General features: G+C 36.4%; 1 protein-coding gene and 1 pseudogene across 1 annotated transcript; both read left to right on the top strand.

Moving 5' to 3' along the window:
- The first annotated feature begins 2,289 nt into the window (after nt 1–2,289).
- On the top strand, nt 2,290–4,320 carry LOC120195204. The gene is made up of 3 exons (XM_039197284.1): nt 2,290–2,337; nt 2,394–3,098; nt 3,142–4,320. The coding sequence occupies exons 1-3, from the start codon at nt 2,290–2,292 to the stop codon at nt 4,318–4,320; spliced, it is 1,932 nt and encodes a 643-aa protein (XP_039053215.1).
- Nucleotides 4,321–5,413: 1,093 nt separating this feature from the next.
- LOC120195203 lies at nt 5,414–21,500 on the top strand (annotated as a pseudogene).
- The last annotated feature ends 65 nt before the right edge of the window (nt 21,501–21,565 follow it).

Raw genomic sequence — 21,565 nt, 5'->3', positions numbered from 1 at the left:
TTATATTATTGCAATGCCTGATTTGAGTGACTTCAATTGCAATATTTTAGTGAGTGAAGCATAGCCATACACTCATCTTCATCAACCATACTGACCTTTGGGCCCATAACCATTAGTATTTGCAGCATAATTTAATGCTCCAAAACCCTAAAATGATACAAAAGCATCTGTCACTCCAGAGAAGCAGAGAAAAATTGTAGTTTTATATCACATACCTGGCAAGCCCTAATTCCATGCCTGACCTATCAAATGAGTCGCCGTCGCTATTGCCACCACTGTTGATGCCGTGTTCCAACGGGGATTAGCATGATTTTTCCACGTTATCCTCACCACCATGTAAATTTAGGTGAACTGCCAAAAATATTTAATAAATCTTTCGTTATTTTCCACCATGCATCACCTTGTCCGATGCTGTGGTGGAGAAAGGACCAGATTTTGAGGAGAAACTGTTTTTAATTATGCGCCTAAAATATTTGTCTTTTTCTACAGTTTAAAAGTCCGAAATTTATGGAGGAACAACAAGCAGTTCAAGTTCACAACCAACTAAATTATGCATCCAAACTTTCCATCCTTTTGTCCCATTATTCTATTTTTTCTGATAATCAATTATTTCACTTAGAAATTGATCAAATAGGCAGCGACCACATTTTCTAAAAAATTTAAATAATGTTATTAATAATATTATTTTTATTTTTATTTTATAGTATAACTTTATAAAAATTTACACCCGCACTATAAAATAATGTTCTTGTCCCTGATTTCACCAATTTTTATTATTAGCTGACCTTATTCCCATATGTAACGGGGTAAGGGGAGGTATGATAGTATGCTACCCCAACGCCAGGTTGAAAGCAGCTTCCGTGGGAAACCTCCGACAGTCAGAATTATGAATTGTCCACCGTGGGACTCGATCCCACGACCACAAAATTAAGAGCCTTATGCTCTACCAACTGAGCTGGACGGACAATTATATTTCACCAATTTCTATTCTATTTACTTAATCAAATTCAAAATTAAACACATATGCACATAACATGAAACCTAAACCATTAAAATACAAATATCTATGTCTACAATCTAACATATATTTTTTATCAATATAGGGTAAGTACAATATAATATTTGTTCAAAGATAACTTGTCAATCATTTTACATTGGATGCTCACATCCTTGTCATTTCTGATGCTCGAACCTATGATCTCAAGAAATAACAATAATTCCTTTACTACCAAGGTCATTTGTTTCGTGCATCTAACATATATTTATATTTGCAAGATAGATGATTTTTTGAGAAAAAATAAACTGTAGATAGGGTTACAAGAAAAGATTTGAGGGTAAGTTTTACGTTAATGTCACGGACCAAAGCCCACCACTGAGGTTAGCCCATGAGAAGTAGCCCAAATGGGGGTTTGGACCTTCTAGAAGCCACAAAGACTTAGGTGGCATTTAAATTTGTATAGATAATGCCCACTTGTTTTTGGTAGGTAAAGATTAATCTCGACCGTCGATGTAATTAGATCTTAGCCGTTCATTGAGGGGAGCTTTAGCTATAAATAGAGGCCTCCCCTCCTCATTTGTACTCACTCATTCACTTTGAGAAATCATAAGAGCATTCTTCTCTCAAAGCTTTCTTATATTCCTTCTTGTGCTAGTTCTCTTGTCTAGCTTCCGTCGAGGTTCTAAGCATCCTTGCTTGAGATATTTTCAGGCTTACTTAGCCGCAATCACTAAGAAAGCGACTAAGGCCGCACGTTCCGAGGCATCAAAGTTCCAAGGGCGTGACAAGTGGTATCAGAGCTAGTTCTACGGGAAATGGCACAACACAACCAAGACGAGGTCCTCACAAGCGAAGTGATGGAGACTCGCGCTGCCGTGGCAAAGAAACGAGGGAGCTCGAAGGATATCATGGCCTCGTTCGAGCAAAGGATCGATAGATTAGAAGACCGATATAATGAAGTCTAAGAGACTCAAGACTCGGTTGAATCTCGCTTGGAGAAGGTGGAGTCCGTAGAGGATATACTCAGTGAAGAAACCAAAGCACTCATCAGCAAGTTGACAGAGAACGTAGACAAACGTACCAGAGGCCTCGAGAGCATGTACTTGGCCATGAGGGCCGAAATAATGCGGGAGGTAAATGAGCTCAAGAGCGAGCTGCTCGTCTACAAGGCTACCGTGTTGAATGAAGTGACTGGGGAGGCGCAAGCACCAATACCCAGGATCGACGTCCCTAAGCCGAAGGAGTACAAGGGGAGTTGAAATGCCCAAGATGTGGAGAATTTCATTTGGGGCATGGAGCAATTCTTCTGTGGCATGGGTATCGAGGATGATACCACCAAGGTAAATGTTGCTTCCAATTATCTTAACGATGTTGCTATGTTATGGTGGCGTCGTAGGTGTTCCGAAAGTACGAATCCAATCGGAACGTGGGAAGAGTTCGTGGGAGAACTCAAGGAGCATTTCTATCCGAAAAATGTTGTACTCGAAGCTCGAGCAAAACTAAAGCAATTGAGACACGATCGTTCCATCTTGGAATATGTCAAAAACTTATGGAGATCAAGATGCAAATCCCGGACTTGGGCGAGTTAGAAGGGTACTTTGCATTCATGGATGGATTACAACGTTGGGACAACATGGAGATCCAAAGGAGGGGAGTGACCGAACTCTCCAAGGCGTTAGATGCAGCCGAGGCCATCGCCCCGTTTAAGGTAAAGAAGATCGACTCTCTCCAATCCAAGTCAAAACCCAAGGGTAATAGTGGGGGAGAGAAGGCCAAAGGCAACTTTCATAAGCCAACGGGAAGTCATGGGAAACCGAATGATCGACCCAAAAAGCTCTTCAATCCTTGGGAGAAGAAGGGGGAATTAACGTGCTTCAGTTGTGGAGGAAATCATATGAAAAGAGATTGTCCTCAACTTGTGAAAGTTGCTGCCATCAAGGAGAACGATGGGGTAGAGAGTGAGACTCTCAAGCTTGGCTCCATCTTTCGCACCATGGATGTAAAGAAGGGCCGCAAGAAGAAAGGATTGGTGTATAGACATCACCGTCGCAGGCCAAAAGATGAGCGCACTGGTGGACACAGGTGCCTCAGAATTGTTCATGTCCGAACAAATTGCCAAGAAACTTGACCTTTATGTGGAGAAGGAAACCGGATCCATCAAAACCGTGAATGCCGAAGAAGTTCCAATTTCGGGGGTCACAAAGGGAATCGAGATAACCGTCGGAGGTTGGTCCGGAAAGGAAGCCATCAAGGTAATCCCTCCCGATAAATTTGACTTTGTTCTTGGGTTAAGTTTTTTGGACCGAATAAATGCTTTCCCAGTGCCTTTTGTTGATTGCTTATGCATTCCGGATCCAAAGCAACAATGCATCGTTCCAGTGAGCCGAGGGCCCAGAATCGAGGCCAAGATGTTGTCCGCAATCCAATTCTCAAAGGGGGTGCGCAAGGAGGAACCCACCTTTATGGCTTCATTGGTGGAAACTGAACCCACAATGACTGAGGAAGTCCCAAGAGAAGTGGGACAAGTATTGGCGGAATTCAAAGATGTAATGTCTGCCGAGTTACCCAAGAAGTTACCTCCAAAGAGAGAGGTGGATCACAAGATTGAGCTTGTGGAGAATACGAAGCCACCCGCTCGGGCCCCTTACCGAATGGCTCCGCCCGAATTAGAGGAGATGCGCAAACAATTGAAAGATCTCCTCGATGCCGGATACATCCGACCATCCAAGTCCCCCTATGGTGCACCGGTGCTATTTCAAAAGAAGCACGATGGTTCTCTACGGATGTGCATAGATTATCGAGCTTTAAATAAGCTCACAGTAAAGAACAAGTATCCCATTCCCCTAATTGCGAACTTGTTTGATCAGCTTGGTGGTGCAAGGTGGTTCACCAAGCTAGATTTACGATCGGGCTATTACCAAGTCAAGATAGCCGAAGGAGATGAACCGAAGACAGCTTGTGTGACCAGGTACGGTTCTTACGAATACCTTGTGATGCCTTTTGGCCTCACGAATGCTCCAGCCACCTTCTGCACATTGATGAACAAGGTACTACAACCCTTTCTAGATCATTTCGTTGTTGTTTATCTTGACGATATTGTAGTATACAATAAGACCTTAGAGGAACACGTTAAACACTTGAGAAGGGTGTTCCAAGTCTTACGAGAGAACGAGCTCTATGTTAAAGAGGAAAAGTGCTCGTTCGCCAAGAAGGAAGTACCGTTCCTAGGCCATGTCGTTGGAGGAGGCAAGCTCCAGATGGACAAGGACAAGATTCGAGCAATTGACGAGTGGAAGCCACCCACCAAGGTGACCGAATTGTGAGCATTCTTGGGATTAGCCAACTATTACCGACGATTTATGAAGGGCTATTCCAAGATTGCCACACCTTTGACCGAGTTTCTCAATAAGGATAAGGTGTAGGAATGGACCACGAAATACCAAGACGCATTCGAAAAGATCAAGGAGACCATGGTGAGTGAGCCCGTGTTGGTGCTACCAGATTACACCAAACCTTTCATAGTTTTCACCGATGCGTCTGATGTTCCCATTGGTGGAGTCATCATGCAAGAGGGGCATCTGGTTGCATACGAGAGCCGAAAGCTCAATGAGACCGAGCGGAGGTACTCGGTTCATGAGAAGGAGATGACATCAGTTGTACACTGCTTGCGGACATGGCGACACTACTTGCTTGGGTCCAAATTCGTGGTGTTCACGGATAATGTTGCCAACAGTTACTTCCTCACCCAGAAGAAGCTTTCTCCCAAGCAAGCTCGTTGGCAAGAGTTTCTTGCCGAGTTTGACTTTTCCTTAGAGTACAAGCCGGGAAAGGTGAATTGTGTAGCAGATGGCTTAAGCCGGAGGTATGCCATCGAAACTGTAGAAGGTACTCTCATCGAGAGGATCAAAGAAGGATTACCCCATGATCCTGTGGCCGAACGAATCATTGAGGGAGCCAAAGAGGGGCGAACCCGGGAGTTTTGGCTCAAAGGAGAATTACTTTACCACCGAGGCCATCGTCTCTTTGTACCCCGATATGGGAAGTTACGTAAGGAGCTCATGAAGGAATGCCATGATTCCAAGTGGGCGGGACATCCGGGAGTTGATCGAACATTGGCATTACTCTCGGAGCAATACTATTGGCCGCACATGACTGAAGATGTGCAGGCCTATCTGAAGACTTGTCTTGTATGCCAACAAGATAAAATCGAGGCAAAGAAACCGACGGGACTGCTACAACCGTTTCCCATTCCTGAACGCCCATGGGAGAGTATTTCCATGGATTTTATTATTGGTTTGCCCAAAACTGATGGACTTTCAAGTATCATGGTTGTGGTTGACAGGTTTTCGAAGTACGCGACGTTCATACCCGCGTCTAAGGTGTGTCCAGCTGTAGAGGTCGCTCGACTTTTCCTTAAGCACGTGGTGAAGTATTGGGGAATGTCGAAAACCATCATTAGTGACCGGGACACGCGGTTCACTGGAGGTTCTGGACGGAGTTGTTCAAACTGATAGGATCGAGCTTGAACTTTTCCACCGCAGTTCATCCACAAACCGATGGGCAAACTGAGCGAGTGAATGCTCTATTAGAGATCTATCTGAGGCACTACGTGAGTGCCAACCAACGAGACTGGCCAAAGCTTTGGATGTGGCCCAATTTTCCTACAACTTGCAACGGAGTGAGGCGACAAACCAAAGTCCGTTCGAGATCGTGACCGGGCAACAACCGTTGACACCCAACACAGTTGTTACCAAGTATGAAGGGCCCAATCCATCAGCACACAACGTTACCAAGGAGTGGCACGAGTAACACGACTTAGCCCGAGCATGTTTGCACAAGGCGGGAAAGCGGACCAAGAAATGGGCAGACCGAAAACGAAGGGACATGAACTTTGAAGTTGGCGACCTTGTCCTTGCAAAGTTGGCCAACGTTTTGCGCCATGCGGATGTGCACAAGGGACTTGTGCGATACGAGGGTCCGTTCCGAATCGTGAATCGGGTAGGCACCATGGCCTACAAATTAGAGTTGCCTCCAACTATCCGAGCGTATCCCGTTATCCATGTTAGCCTGCTCAAGCCGTATCATCAGGATACCGAGGATCCAGATCGAGGCAAGTCGCACCGAGCACCAGTCGGAGTAGCGGTCTCATATGACAAAGAGATCCAAGACATACAAGCGGAAAGGGTTATTCGACGGCCAGGACACTGCCCAAGGCATGAGTACTTTATCCTGTGGAAGGGGCAACCCGAGTGCGAAGGGAGTTGGGAACATACTGAGGGACTTTGGCAATTCAAAAATAGAATAGACCAATATCATGCCAAACGAGTGACGAGGGGTCACCGAAACCAGTGGGGGAGAATGTCACGGACCAAAGCCCACCACCGAGGTTAGCCCATGAGAAGTAGCCCAAATGGGGGTTTGGACCTTCTAGAAGCCACAAAGACTTAGGTGGCATTTAAATTTGTATAGATAATGCCCACTTGTTTTTGGTAGGTAAAGATTAATCTCGACCGTCGATGTAATTAGATCTTAGCCGTTCATTGAGGGGAGCTTTAGCTATAAATAGAGGCCTCCCCTCCTCATTTGTACTCACTCCTTCACTTTGAGAAATCATAAGAGCATTCTTCTCTCAAAGCTTTCTTATCTTCCTTCTTGTGCTAGTTCTCTTGTCTAGCTTCCGTCGAGGTTCTAAGCATCCTTGCTTGGGATATTTTCAGGCTTACTTAACCGCAATCACTAAGAAAGCGACTAAGGCCGCACGTTCCGAGGCGTCAAAGTTCCAAGGGCGTGACATTAACATCAAACATCCCCAACTACTTTTGAAAAACAAGTGAAGGAATAAATTAATAATGCCGACATTTGATGTTAACAAAATTCATGCAAGTTTTATAATTTTGTTTCATTTGGAGAACATTATATCCTCGTATTCTTACCTTTTAAATTTGGTACTACTGGTTTTATTTTCAAAATTGAAAAATTAGATCATATTTACATATAAAGATGACCTCGTGAATAACTTGCATGATATTTAAACGAAATATCCCTGTCATGGATTAGATATGGTAGGTTGAATTTTGACGAAATAAAACCTGATTTCCTATTTTTATATTACATAACTTCAGCCCCTAAACCTCCTAACTAAAATTCAAACAATGGGCGTGTAAACTAATAGTAATGAAATCAACGTATGCCGAAAGCAAGCTTACCAAAAAGAAAAATTGTTTTTATACCAACCAGGTGAGTTAAATAATTCAACACTAGCAAATAACACAAGTTATAATGTTAATCACATGACATCAATTTAACCAAAAGAATTAACAATTAGTATAAATATTCATTTTTTATTAAATTTTTATATTAAATAAAAATTCAAGATAATTACTAAACATAGTTAAAATATTAAATGCTGAAGTTTTCTTTTCTATGGTTTGTGCCAAAAAAAAACAATGGCTGAAACTTACCGGATTAAGTAGGGGTGAGCATTCGATCGAGTCAAATCGAGTTCGAGTAAAAAAAATTGAGTTATCCAAGTTGACGAGCCATATTTTGCAACTCGAACTTAACTTGAAATTTTTTCAAGTTGAATCGAGTTTAAGACATTTGAGTCTTGTTATTCGAGTCGAATTATTTGAGTTTCTATGTTAATTTTATTATAATTGTTTATGATATTATGGTAAGGATTGGTTCCAAGTTTTTGACTTTTTCTAACCTTATAAGATATATACATATCATTTTTTTCACATTATAATGTTAATCTATCAAATTCAATCTAAAATTATAAAATATATTCATAATATTATTTTTCTTTATTTTGAGGAAAAAATACTGATGAGAGTATAAAAGAGTCAAGGAATTGATGGGAAGAAAGAATTTACAAACAATTGCAGTCAAAATGTTAATTTCAGTAAAATGCAATTTTAAGGGTCTAAATAAAAAAAGGGAGTACATTTTTAGTAAAAAATAAGAATTGAAGTCTCATAGGTATTTATAGTGGTATATAAGCATGTGGTTTAAATTTGGTAAAAAAAGACTTAAAATTAGGGATGGGCATGGGTCGGTTTTCGGCCAACCCAAGTTGACCCGATTTTTTGAGATAAAATCTCGAACCTGATCTGACCCGACCTGAAATAATAAAAAATATTATTATTTTCAATAAAAATAGTAATTTAATTGAAAAAAATTGAGGGACTAAATTGAAAAATAGAGAACTTATTATCGAAAAGATTGATTGAAAGTATATGTGTATTCTATGATGGTTTAAGAGCATGTGTTCAAATTTGGTTAAAAATAAACTTAAAATGAAAGATAAATTGAAGGAATAATGAAATCATAGACTAAATCATAAAACTGTCAAAATACAAGTCAATTTTTTTATATTTTGAGTAACTTGAAATTTCAAATTTCAACTAGACTCGAACTCAAAAACTGAAATGATAATTCGAGTTAATATAAATAACTCGACTCAAATAATTCAAAATTTAAAAAAAAATTAAAATTTTCAACTCTAGTTTTACTAATCCAATGATAAAGTTTATGGTTTTTTCTTTCTTTCATTTTATGGGTTTATTGTTGTTTGCAGTTGTGATAGCTTTAGAGTTGGGTATGGGTATGGGTATGGGTATGGTTAGAATTGGTTTGGGATTTCAATGGGTTTGGGTTTTGACGGTGATGTTTTAGGTGCTCCCCTCTGTTAATGGGGCTGGGGTTTATGTATGCGAGTTCTTGTGTTAACGATTGGAATTATTTTTATTTTGAAAAATAATTTGCATTAACTAAAATTTAAATTAAGTATTATATTTTTCAATTATGAATTAAATATTTAATGTAATTTAGCAGTCACCATTTTAAATATAATTAGGTTTGAATCCCTTTAGATTCATTTTCTTTTTTATTTCATAGTCACCAAGACTAAATTTTTTAAATTATTTTTAATTAAAATTAAGATTATATTGATAGAATATGTAATTAATAAGGATCATATTTTTATTTTAGTAATGAGATATCGTCAAATTTTAATTGTCACCCAATCAGTTTCTGAACGGTTAATGGTTGGTGGCTTAGTTGAACTAATTGGAAGTTTAATAACTCAAATTATAAAATACAACTCGAATAACTTAAAACTTTTAGCAATTAGTATTGATTTTCAAGTTAAGTAAAGTATATATGTATGATAAAATATGAATAAATATATATGTATTGAATATAGTTATAAAAAACAAATTAAATTGAAATCAAGTAGTATTATAATATTATAAATATTATAATTAAATTTAAACTGAAACTCGAAAACTCAACTTGAAAAAAAAATTAAACCAAAATTGAGTTATAAATAGGATTCATCAACTTTAATAACTCAAATTTTTTTACTTAACTCAATCGAACACTCACTCCTAACAACGCCCCATCCTTGGCCTAACCACTTATATGATCACTTTGAGGAATCCTCACTTTCTCTTAATTGCTATGTATCGGTTATTTTGGGGCTTAATACTCTTTTATGTGTGTAAACTATACTTCAAATTGAATTTTGGTGCCTAAAGATTTTTTTTAAATGTGTCTAATATTTTATCTGTTACACTTTTAGGTGCACTTTTAAAAAATCGTTAAGTGGCATGTGTCACGTTTATATTTTGATTTTTCTAAAAAATATTATTTTAAAAAATTAAAAATATGGACATAACACATATCACTTAACAGTTTTTTAATGATATGCACTTAAAAGCGTAACTGAGAAAATATTAGACACATATTTTTAACGAAAAATTCTTTAGACACCGGAAATCAATTTCGAGTATAATTTAGACACCTAAAATTGTATTAAGCCTTATTTTTAAAATGGAAATATCTCCAAAACAATGCTCTTAAAACCTAAGCAAAGCCCGAAGGTGACAGTTGACAAATTTTCAGTACAAGGGCTGCTCTTAAAACCTTCATTCATTAGAGTCCTCTAAACCCTAACATCCCCTTGCACTCGCTCCGAAAGAATGCTGATTCCACTTTGAGGGGTTTTCTGTTTAAATCAATTGTTTTGTATACTTTTGAGCTCCATGAAGCGCGAAAAGAGAAAGGATAAGTGCTCACGAATTTGATTATCATACGTCAATACGAAAACAACTTCCAAAAAAATATAGTTTCATCTTACATTAAATTGCATAATCAAAGTGACTGAGAAGATATTAAAGAGTGAAACAATCCCAAGGTCAAGAGAAATTTCATCTAACAGTGTAGGTGAAAAGTAGAGAGTCTTGTATAATACAATTGGTACCCATGGGAAGTATCTCATTTTCATTACGCAACTCCAGGCATCTTTATCATCATCATAACCATAATAATAATAATAATAATAATAATAATAATAATAATAATATATCTGAGAAGAATAATTGAATTAAATTATTGAGTTGATCAACTTTATTTTGATAAAAAGAAGAAAAGGTCGTGAAATTTGATTAAAAAGGAAAAGGAAGACAAAAAGACGTCTCAGACTCTCAGTGTAAGTGGTAGTGGAGGGCATTATCATGTATTTTCATCAAAGTTGCGTCTATTTGTTGTTGTGTCTCGACCATCTAGTGCAACCACAGAAAACCTCAACAATACAATAGTATTTATTAGTACTATTGTATTATCCTGTATTTTCATATTTAAATATATATCGAATACAAATATTTTATATGATTATATTTTTAAATTTTTAAATTATGATAAACCATAGTTAATGAAAACTTTATTAAAAACTTTTACATTGTTTAATTAATAAATAATAAATAAAGAAAAGAAAGAATTCAAAACTCGCATTGAAGAAAAGGTACCTGACCTAATTTCTCTGGTGGGATGTCTTTTCCTCTTTAGTCTTTACACACGGATTCTCTCCCTATCCCTAGTCCTAATTAATTAGCTTTAAGGCAAACTACATATGATGAGCAAACTCATTTTTTTCAAAAGGGACTTTGATTTGTTACTAATATCTAATTAATTATCAATTAATGATAATGATGTTAAGAGATTTTCATAAAAACAAGTAAACAATACAATAGTATCCTACGTGACTTTTTCTATTACTTCTCTTTCTGTTAATTCAGTCCCTAAACGATTAACTCTTGTCATTGTTATGCATATATATTACTTATTGTAATTGTAACTATATTATAGGAATCCATCAAGTAGTCTCAATGGCTAAAAGAAATATTATTCTTCTTAGAAATCATGAGTTTGAGTAGTTGCATCTGTATGGTATGTGAGTTGTCGATTCTTAAGAAATATTTTGAAAATATATTATATCGTAACTGCCCTGACTATTTTAAATTATATATATTATATTAATAGACTCTTTAATATATATTAATAGACTCTATTTATGAATATACTAATTTATTGATTATATCTGTTCATGTAAACTTTTTAAAGAAATTGGAGCATGGAAAATGATTTACATAAAATTGGGATTCAATCATTGAGCAAGTAGCAATTTGGGGTCATGTAATGCATGTTTGCAACGTATTAGTGGGTCAAGATGAGGGCATAAAAGAGGGATGACGATGGCAGATTGGTGGCACTATTTGTGAGATAATGTGGATGATGGGGTAGCCCTTAGCCCCTCCAAATAATTAATAATGAATAAGCTCTTCTTTTTTATCTCAAAATTATTGTGCACTTTAATTTGATGAGCTAGATTTCCTTCTAATCCCATGAACTTTGTTCTCATTTGGATTACAAGCCTATCCATATCCATTTTTTTAATTCATCACCAATGTGAAGTAATAAATAATTATATACTTACCACTATAGTTATTAATTTTCTTCTTCCTTTTTAATTTATCGAACTAATCGAACTCATTAAGCGACCTCATGATAAAATAGAGTGTTGGTCTCCATATAAACCTCAGATTCAAATAGTTACATTTACAGGATGTATATGCTATCAATTACTAAGAAAAAATTTTAAAAATATTTTATAATCACCTTAAACCATCTAGAAATATTGGTAGGATTTGTGGCATTAAATTTGAGAGTGAAGAAAATAATACATACAATGATGAATTTTTATATTGATTTTAAAGATATAATGTATTTTTTATTAAATTAAAAAATGTAGTAAAATAAATTATAATTATATATATTTTTTAAATTTATGGACTATCATGCATTATATGATTATATAAATTAAATTAACGAGTGAATAATTGTATAAGTTAATTTTATACCAATAACTTTTATACAAAATATATTCTATTTAAATAATCAATATAACAAAATCTAATATATAATGCGGTATAATACAGTGCCTTAGACATTCAATTATTAGGATTCCTTTAATTTTTTTCTTAGAACTAAGAAGGCATAAGGCGTGTCGTGCCAAAATCCATGTCTCCATTATTGATGTTAAACGGTGACAGATGAGTTGAGCCTTTATTGAGTTCAAATTTTATCTAGTCAAAATCTGGTTAATGTTTGATTTGAATTCAAATTTGACTCGAGATATTAACGAGTTAAGTAAAATCTAACTCGATTTGATAAGTTCACAAGAAGATCGTTATTTTTTTAAATTAGTCGTATGGTTATTACAAACAACAATGGATGGAGTGAATAGATATTGATTTTCTTACTTTTAAGATTGATTATGTATCATTAAACTTTTTTTTTCTTTTAACAATTCGTTTAATATGTTAGTTCGATGTATTTATAAATTGTTTATTTAGTTTTAATATGTTATTTGTTGGAAAATAGACAGCTGCAAAAAGAGGTGTTAACACTAACTGAAAATTATTAAATAAAAAATATAAACAAAGAATCGATCAACCGTGGTATTAACTATTATCTTAGAAGAGAATTTGTCTCAATATATGTAATCGTTACGATGGACGAATGACCTACCGAGGTTAGCATGACTCTCCAAATTTCGTACACTCGAAAGATGGGGTGGACTCTGATGGTTGTGGTGGTCGTCGGTGGTTAGAGACGAACGAACGATATTCACGGGTTGATTTTTCGAAGGTCAACGAAAGTAAAAATAATATATTTGTTGTACACTATTTTCCGGCGAGTTTTTGACTCCAACGATAAAACTACTAATGGTCATCCTCAACGCTTAAATAATTTAAAAATCTAATTCTAAGTAAATTAAATTACTCAAATTAATTATTATATTTTAATAAAAGAATTATAATCAAAGTATAATTCTATTAAAATTAAAATTAAATTGTAATTAATGATTAATATTAAATAAATTTGTATACTTTTTATATTTATATAATAAAAATAAATTTACTTGTGATACGCTTCAATACATTAATTTAGCAATACATTTCTGTACTTGACTTTTGATTTCCTTGTCAATTTAAAAAAAATATTTAATTGTTGTTGAGATTAAATTTTAATTTTATTTTTTTAATAGAAATTTTAATTTCCTTTAATTTCTGGAAAGACTTAATATAAAAATAAGTGTTTAAACTATAACTTAATTTGACTTTTGATGCATAAATAATTTTTCATTAAAAATATGTGTCTAACATTTCCTCTGTTATACTTTTAGGTGCTTGGACCATAATCGTTGTTAATTTTTAACTATTATCTGACACATTTCAGTAATATAAAATTTCAAAAAAATATTTTTAAAATATACTTAAAATTATTATTTTATAAAAAAACCCTATTTTTTAAAAATTATAAAAAATCTCAAAATCTCAAAAAACCTTAATTCTAATCCTCTCACCACCACCAGCCACCACAATCGCATCCAATCAACCTAAATCTTGACAGTGCCCGACCGCCTGAATATCCAATCAACCTAAACCTTATTTCAAGTGAAAATTACAATAAAAACATATGATTGCAGTGTCGTGATTCTTTCAGTTGTCGATGTTTCCAACGATTCTTCATTTATCTGTCGTCAAAGTTCATTTATCTATCGTCAAGTAGGAGGACGAAAAAGAGAGATGAGCATAAAGAAAACAGGAAGGACGGGAGAAGGGATGATGTTGGGGAAGGTTGCGACGGAGAGTTTTTAAGTTTTTTTTTTGGGTTACTATGGGAAAAGAAGATTAAGTCCTAATGAAGGCTCTAGGGTATAGAGCACCCCTAAGATTTAAGTCGAAGCAGGAGGAGACTTCCATAGGAGGAGAGTCGAAAATTATAATGTCCTCCTCAAGGTGGCAGCCCATCTTTGAGAGTACATCGGCACAAAAACTCCCTTCACTATAAACATGCTGAAACATTAGAACCCAATTCTGAGATTGGAGTTCCCGGATGTCTTCGACTATGGCTGCCAAGGGGTGAGTGGAAATATCTTCACCTTCAAGAAGTCTAAGAATAACTTGGCATCCACATCACATTCAATGTTGTTGTAGCCATATTTCCAAGCAATCATCAGATCAAATCTTAACGCAAATAACTTCGCTGCCACACTCGAGCATACTCCTAGATGAGCAGCAAACCCCATAATCCATTCCCCCTATCATTGCGAAGCAGACCACCTGCCCCCTCAACACCTGGATTTCCTTGACTTGTGTAGACACCCGTTTTTGTCTGGGTTTTAAAAAATATTTGTTTATTATTATTATTATTATTATTATTATTATTATTATTATTATTATTATCATCTAATATTTTTTCTTTTTCTCAGGCCCTATGTTCAACCCCCCACTATCTCCACCATTCCATAAAACCCCACCACTACCACAGGCATACCCTGGAGAGACCTTAACCGCCTGGGTGCATTAGTAGCGGATTACACCCGATAATTAGAGGAGCCTTAATGACTGGAAGGGGGATCTCTTTTCCTTGGTTCACTTTCCTCACTCATTCCAAGTTGCGAAAGGAGTCCTTTTGTTTTTGGTGTTGCAGAGAAAGAACCCCAAGCCTTCTTTCTATTGTTTTATTCAATTAAAAGCTTCGTTTTACGAGAAGAATGAGGGAAAGCCTCTCATATCACCCCTTCCGATTTCACTCCTCAGCTCTTTTCTCCTTTCCCCTTCACTGTTTCAATACTCAAAAGAAATGGCGGATGAGAAGAAAGCTCAGTCTTCTGGGGTTTGGCCAAAGGTCAAGCCTTTTGTCAATGGTGGTGCCTCTGTATGCTTGTTATATGTGTCATCCAACCCATCGATATGATCGAGGTGAGAATCCAACTGGGTCAGGGATCGACGGGAACTGTCACCAGGAACATGCTTAAGGAGAAAGGTGTTCGTGCCTTTTATATGTGGCTATCAGCTGGACTTCTTAGGCAAGCTACATACACTACTGCTCGACTCGGATCATTCAAGATACTGAAGAACAAAGCAACTGAAGCCAACGATAGGAAGCCCTTACCTCTATACTAGAAGGCTTTGTGTGGTATGACTGCTGGTGCTATTGAGGCCTGTGTCAGAAGTCCAGCTTATTTGGCACTTATCCGTATGCAGGTTGATGCCACTTTACCTGTTGCTCAGCGCCAAAATTACTCAAATGCATTCCATGTTCTCTATCGTATTGTTTCAGATGAATGGGTTTTGACACTTTGGTAAGGTGCGGGCCCTATGGTAGTCAGAGTCATGACATTGAACATGGGAATGCTTGCCTCATACGATCAAAGTGTTAATAATATAGTAAGATTTTTTATTTTATTTTTTGATTTCAAAATTTAACTTTTTCTATTTCGTTTTTTATCTTTTTTATTTTTTTAAAATATTTACTCAATGGTATTTATCTTTATTTATTTATTTTAAATATTTTTTCTTTTTTTTCTTTTTTATATTTTGCAATTTAATGCTTCTTTTGGCTTGTTAAGGTCAATTCAACTAATCAAAGGTAAGTAATTTGAATCGAGTTTTAAATTTTAATTTTAATTTCAATTTTTTGCAATTATGACAACCAACAAATTAAATGATACCAAAACGACAATACAAGGGTGCTAATCCTTCCTTGACTGTAACCGAATCCCAAACCCGACACATTTCTGGTAAAACGTAGATCAGGTAAGATAGTTCCCGATCCACCTATATGTTTTTAAAATGATCGGTGGCGACTCTAACCCACTTATTTAAGAAAAAGCCCAATTCTGGGTCCAACAGAAATATGGTCGCGACAGCTTGGCGACTCTGCTAGGGATAGGTAAGTAAGTCAGACCGAAATTAATTTTCGGTTGTCTTTTTGAGTGAAATTTTCAAATTTAAATTTTAATTTATTTATTTGATTCTAATTATTTATCTTTGATTATTTTTCAAATAAATAGTTGTACTGACGGTTTTCTCAATGATTTCAGATTTTCAAAATTTTCATCTCAAGCTCTATACCCGAGCTCTGAACCCATTTAAGTGGGGGCGAAAGTGACGCCTTCGTGATAATTTATTCTCCGCACAGGCCTAGCAAGTAACCTTCTGGATTCATAGACCTTATGTCTTCGTGTGAATTTATTCACCATGCGGACATAAGGGAATGTATCCTCCCGAGTTTAACTTTGTCTACATAAGCTTGTAATGGGCTTAAGGCTAAAGGTCTGGCAAGCCCAAGGGGGAACCAGCAAGGAGAACTCGGGTACCCTTTTAGAACCTAAACTGGAGATTACAGGGAATTAGAGCCCACCCAAAAGCCTCATTTCAAACCGTATGTTGTTTTGAGATTATTTTCTGCTTTATTTTCTGTTCAAAGCATGTGAACTAGAAATGTATGCAGTTAGGACTTGTTCGAAATCAACTTACGGGATAGAGATCATGTCCGGGTAGGAATAATAAGCATGTAGGGGAGATTTCATATAGGGTAGGACTTTTATTTTCATGATTGTTTTAATTATTTTTACATCACTAACTCTTTTAATTTTTGTTCTCTTTCATTTTATTTTCATCATTTGCATCATTCAAAAGAGGTGTTGATCCACCAAAAACGTGTTCGTTAAGCGTAAATAATCTGCATTAATGGATAAAGGGGTTATAATACAAGAGATGAAAAGCTCAAAAGTCCAACTATGGTCAGAGAATACTCAGAATAGACCGGGATTTACACCAAGCACGTCAAAAGTCAACTTTTCCAAAACGGGTTGGCGAAGGTTGCAGGGGCAAGACAAGAAAAAGGTTACTGACCTGGGGAGTCCTTTCAAAGGTAACAAGAACAAGATGGAAAAGCGATAGCTGAGACGGGAGGCCATTGCTGACGAATTCGAGAAACAGGCTTCGAATAGTTCAATGGTGTTTCCGTTAGGGAACAGACTCAAAAGAGAGTGAAAATTGGAGATGCATCCATTCAAGACTTCCTGGAACAAGTAAAAAGCATCCCAGAGAAACCGAAGCGGTTCGACAGGATATTCAACCTATGACAGAAGAAGTCGGAAGACGAATCAACATGTCAGAAGTTGTTCGGGGTCTAGAAGAATATACTTTTAAAATATTTTTTTTCTCTTAAGAAATAACACTTTTGTCCCCAATAAGGATTATTTATAATAACATACACATTTTTGGATCAATGCCTCGAACATTTCATGCATTATGCATTCATGCATATTTTGCTTTATTTTTCTCTTTTTCATTACCTTCACATGTCTCATAAAAAATGGGAACATTTTGATCCTATTCTCATGACTTACAAGGAACTTTACCAACAACTTTTGACACTCACGTAGTGTCACCATACCTGGTGAAACCCCTGAAACCCCATACCCCAGGTGGTATGATGAGAACGCTCATTGCGAATAGCATAGCGGTGTCCCAGGGCACACTATATAGAACTACTCTGTATTCAAGAGAATCGTGCAAAAAATGCGTAACAATAATTGGATCGACTTCAGCAACTCGGGGCATCCAAATAAGGAAGAAGATCATTTCATCATTTGCAATATTTTTTTTGAATTTTTTTATCTTCTTTTCTCAGTTTTTTAAAGGAGATTTAAATGAATTTATGTTACTTTAAAGATTGTGAGCAATGAATCAAATTTGCAGACTTGAAATTCTTTGAATATCAATTGAATTAAAAAACTTTGTAAGTGATTTGAGTTATAGATCTTTAACAAAATAACACGATTAAAAGATGATAAAACAAAGGACTTTGACCTTACCCAGAAGATACGCTCGAACAACATACCATTTTATTGCAAAAACCGATAAACAAGAGGCTTGATATTTGGTATGCATAGAAGCAGACAACATGGGGCATTTTTGCATATGACATTACTATATTTTTTTAGGACGTTCAGTGATGATAATGATCTTCACAGATGGAATAGTCAAGTAGGTGAATCTAGTTTAGGTCAGATGCTTGGAAATTGAACTCTAAAGATGAGATTCATTGACTTTCAACAACACCTAGGCTATAACAGGTTCTTCTTAACAAACTTCAGAAATTGGATCCGTATACCCAGATTATAATATTATATATATACAATAAAGCTTGAGTTGTCCCTCTAGAGCAATTAGTTAAACACCCCGGCTTTATGGATAAGATTTAGCTAGCCTTATAAAGGTGATTATAATATACAATAAAGCTTGAGTTGTCCCTCTAGAGCAATTAGTTAAACGCCCCGACTTTATGGATCTAACTAGCCAGACAATGGCAAATTAAATAAGGAGTTTCAGTAAAGATTTACTAAGGGAGTTAAGGAACACCTGTTATAGTCAATTTCACATGAGCTCTCAAGAATTTCATTTTTAGACCGATATTTCTGTGATGCCTTTGTTAGAGGAGCCTACAAAGATTGAACAAATAGAAGATTTTAGAGGAGTGAAATAGAACGTCTAGTAATTGATTATGCTAGTTGCGTCATTTTTTCTGCACCTATTAAAATGCCATGCCAAGCAAAAAAGGCATGTTGCAATGACCGAGAAAAAATAACATTTTTTATGGCTGAAATCTTATAAAATATGAAGTTAACCTGAAACCAACTCATCAATTTTGGACATTTTTCAAAGAGTTATAACTCTGAAAGCAAGATCTATTGATTCTTTTTGATTTTCTGTGAACTCAGGTTTTTGATTTGATTCATTTGTAAGCCTGAATTAAGGGGCAACGTTTTACAAAATTCTTATATTCTCATATCTTTTTCCCCTCCTAAAATAAGAGAAAGAAAAAACATTTTCAAACAAGTCATTCTCAAATGTGAAAGGCTGCGACCTAAGAAGAAATGGGGCACGATCGATTCCAAGGACCATATCGACAGACAAAGCATGAGACTCCACCCAAGACATACTTAAGAGCATCACATTCATTATTTTTTTCATACATAATTTTTGTAGCTTTTAGAGTCAATTTCAACTTTACAGCGAAGAATATTGGACTCAATAAATAACTTTTCAGTTTCATTCAGAGTCAATTTTAACTTCACAGCGAAGGATAATGGACTCATCAAACGACTTTCAGTTCCATTCAGATTCAATTTCAACTTCACAGTGAAGGATATTGGACTTAACAAACAACTTTTCAGTTTCATTCAGAGTCAATTTCAACTAAGTATATTGGACTCAACAAACAACTTTCCAGTTTCATTTAAAGTCAATTTCAACTTCACAGCGAAGGATAATGGACTCGAAGTAATGCAACCCTTGGATTTCAACTTCACTACGAAGGATATCCAATTCAAAGCTCAACTTCACAACGAATGAGCCATCCATGATTTCAACTTCACGAAGAATGATATCGTGCCCACAAGCAACAATGCAACCCTTGGATTTTAACTTCACGATGAATGATATCTAATTCAAAGCTCAACTTCACAACGAATGAGCTATCCACGATTTCAACTTCACGATGAAGGATATCGTGTCCACAAGCAGCAATGCAACCCTTGGATTTCAACTTCACAACGAAGGATATCCAATTTAAAGCTCAAATTCACAACGAATGAGCCATCCACGATTTCAACTTCACGACGAAGGATATCGTGCCCATAAGCAGCAATGCAACCCTTGGATTTAACCTTTACGATGAAGGATATCCAATTCAAAGCTCAACTTCACAACGAATGAGTCATCCATGATTTTAACTTCACGACGAAGGATATCATGCCCACAAGCAGCAATGTAACCCTTGGATTTCAACTTCACAACGAAGGATATCCAATTCTAAGCTTAACTTCACAAAGAATGAGCCATCCACGATTTTAACTTCACGACGAAGGATATCGTGCCCACAAACAGCAATGAAACCCTTGGATTTCAACTTCATGACGAAGGATATCCAATTCAAAGCTCAACTTCACAACGAATGAGCCATCCACGATTTCAACTTCAAGACGAAGGATATCATGCCCAACAGATCGACTTAATTTCACAGCAAATGAGTCATCTGCAACAGGGATTTATTCCCCAGCCAAGTACAACATAACTCAAAGGCGATAAGGGTTATCTGTCAACAAACCCTCGAGTTGGATTACATTCAGCTCAAGGGCATATCAAATTTACAGTATAGCTCAAGGCGAGAAGGGATATCTGTCAACAAAAAATGTCGAGCTCAATACTATTCAGCTTGATGACATATCAACCACATGGTAGCAGCTAGGAACTACTTTCCTGTTGAAGTTTAAACCAAGGTCTTTAAGTCAAGAGGAAGATCTGGGGCAATCTCTCGTCTTAGTACAACATAGCTCAAGGCAAGAAGAGTTGTCTGTCAATGAAAACTTTCGATTTCAATTCCATTCAGCTTGATGGCGGATCAACCGCGTTGCATCAGCAAGGAACTACTTTTCGGTCAAATTTTCACACCCAAGTCTTTAAATCGAGAAGAAAACCAAGGTCGACCAAGATTGGTAACAAATAGACACTTTACTATTCACCTACGATTTTGACTTCACAATGAAGGATATTTATACCCAAAAGATTGACCCAACTTCACGACGAATGAGTCATCTCTGACACAACAATGAAAAACTTGCTTCATTCAGGTCAAATTTTAGCTTCACAACAAAGTATATTAGGCTAGAAGACAATCCAGGAGCTACTTCCCAATACTTTGAACTTGATTTCAACCTCACGAAGAAGGATATCGTGCCCAATGGATCGACTTAGTGTCACAGGAACCGTGTTATCACCCTTAGACGACCATGCCTCTTCATTACCTATGAGCAGTGTCGTCCCCCAAATCAAATCAGAAAAAAGAGAACCAGACAAAAGTTGATTGTCTTTTTGTCTTTGCCCTATCCTTGTTAACACAAAAATGTGCAAAGAGGGGCAGCTGTAGACACCTGTTTTTGTCCGGGTTTTAAAAAATATTTGTTTATTATTATTATTATTATTATTTAATATTTTTTTATTTTTCTCAGGCCCCATGCTCAACCCCACTATCTCCATCATTCTACAAAACCCCACCACTACCATATGCATACTCTGGAGATACCTTAACCGCCTGGCCGCATTAGTAGCGGATTGTACCCTATAATTAGAGGAGCCTTAATGACTGAAAGGGGGATCTCGTTTCCTTGGTTCACTTTCCTCACTCATTCCAAACTGCGAAAGGAGTCCTTTTGTTTTTGGTGTTGCAGAGAATGAACCCCAAGCCTTCTTTCCGTTATTTTATTCAATTGAAAGCTTTGTTTTACGAGAATAATGAATGAGGGAAAGCCTCTCATATCACCCCTTACGATTTCACTCCTCAGCTCGTTTCTCCTTTCCCCTTCAC

Source organism: Hibiscus syriacus, unplaced genomic scaffold, assembly GCF_006381635.1.
Source record: "Hibiscus syriacus cultivar Baekdansim isolate YM2019G1 unplaced genomic scaffold, ASM638163v2 tig00117010_pilon, whole genome shotgun sequence".
NCBI lineage: Eukaryota > Viridiplantae > Streptophyta > Magnoliopsida > Malvales > Malvaceae > Hibiscus > Hibiscus syriacus.
This window is presented reverse-complemented; position numbering and strand designations above follow the sequence as displayed.

Bases quoted from the DNA above. Each gene is read 5' to 3' on its own strand.
- LOC120195204 (XM_039197284.1), top strand. From the start codon at position 2,290: ATGGAGCAATTCTTCTGTGGCATGGGTATCGAGGATGATACCACCAAG. The intron at 2,338-2,393 runs GTAAATGTTGCT...GTGGCGTCGTAG, and splicing joins TCGAGGATGATACCACCAAG to GTGTTCCGAAAGTACGAATC. The intron at 3,099-3,141 runs GTCCGAACAAAT...TATGTGGAGAAG, and splicing joins GGTGCCTCAGAATTGTTCAT to GAAACCGGATCCATCAAAAC.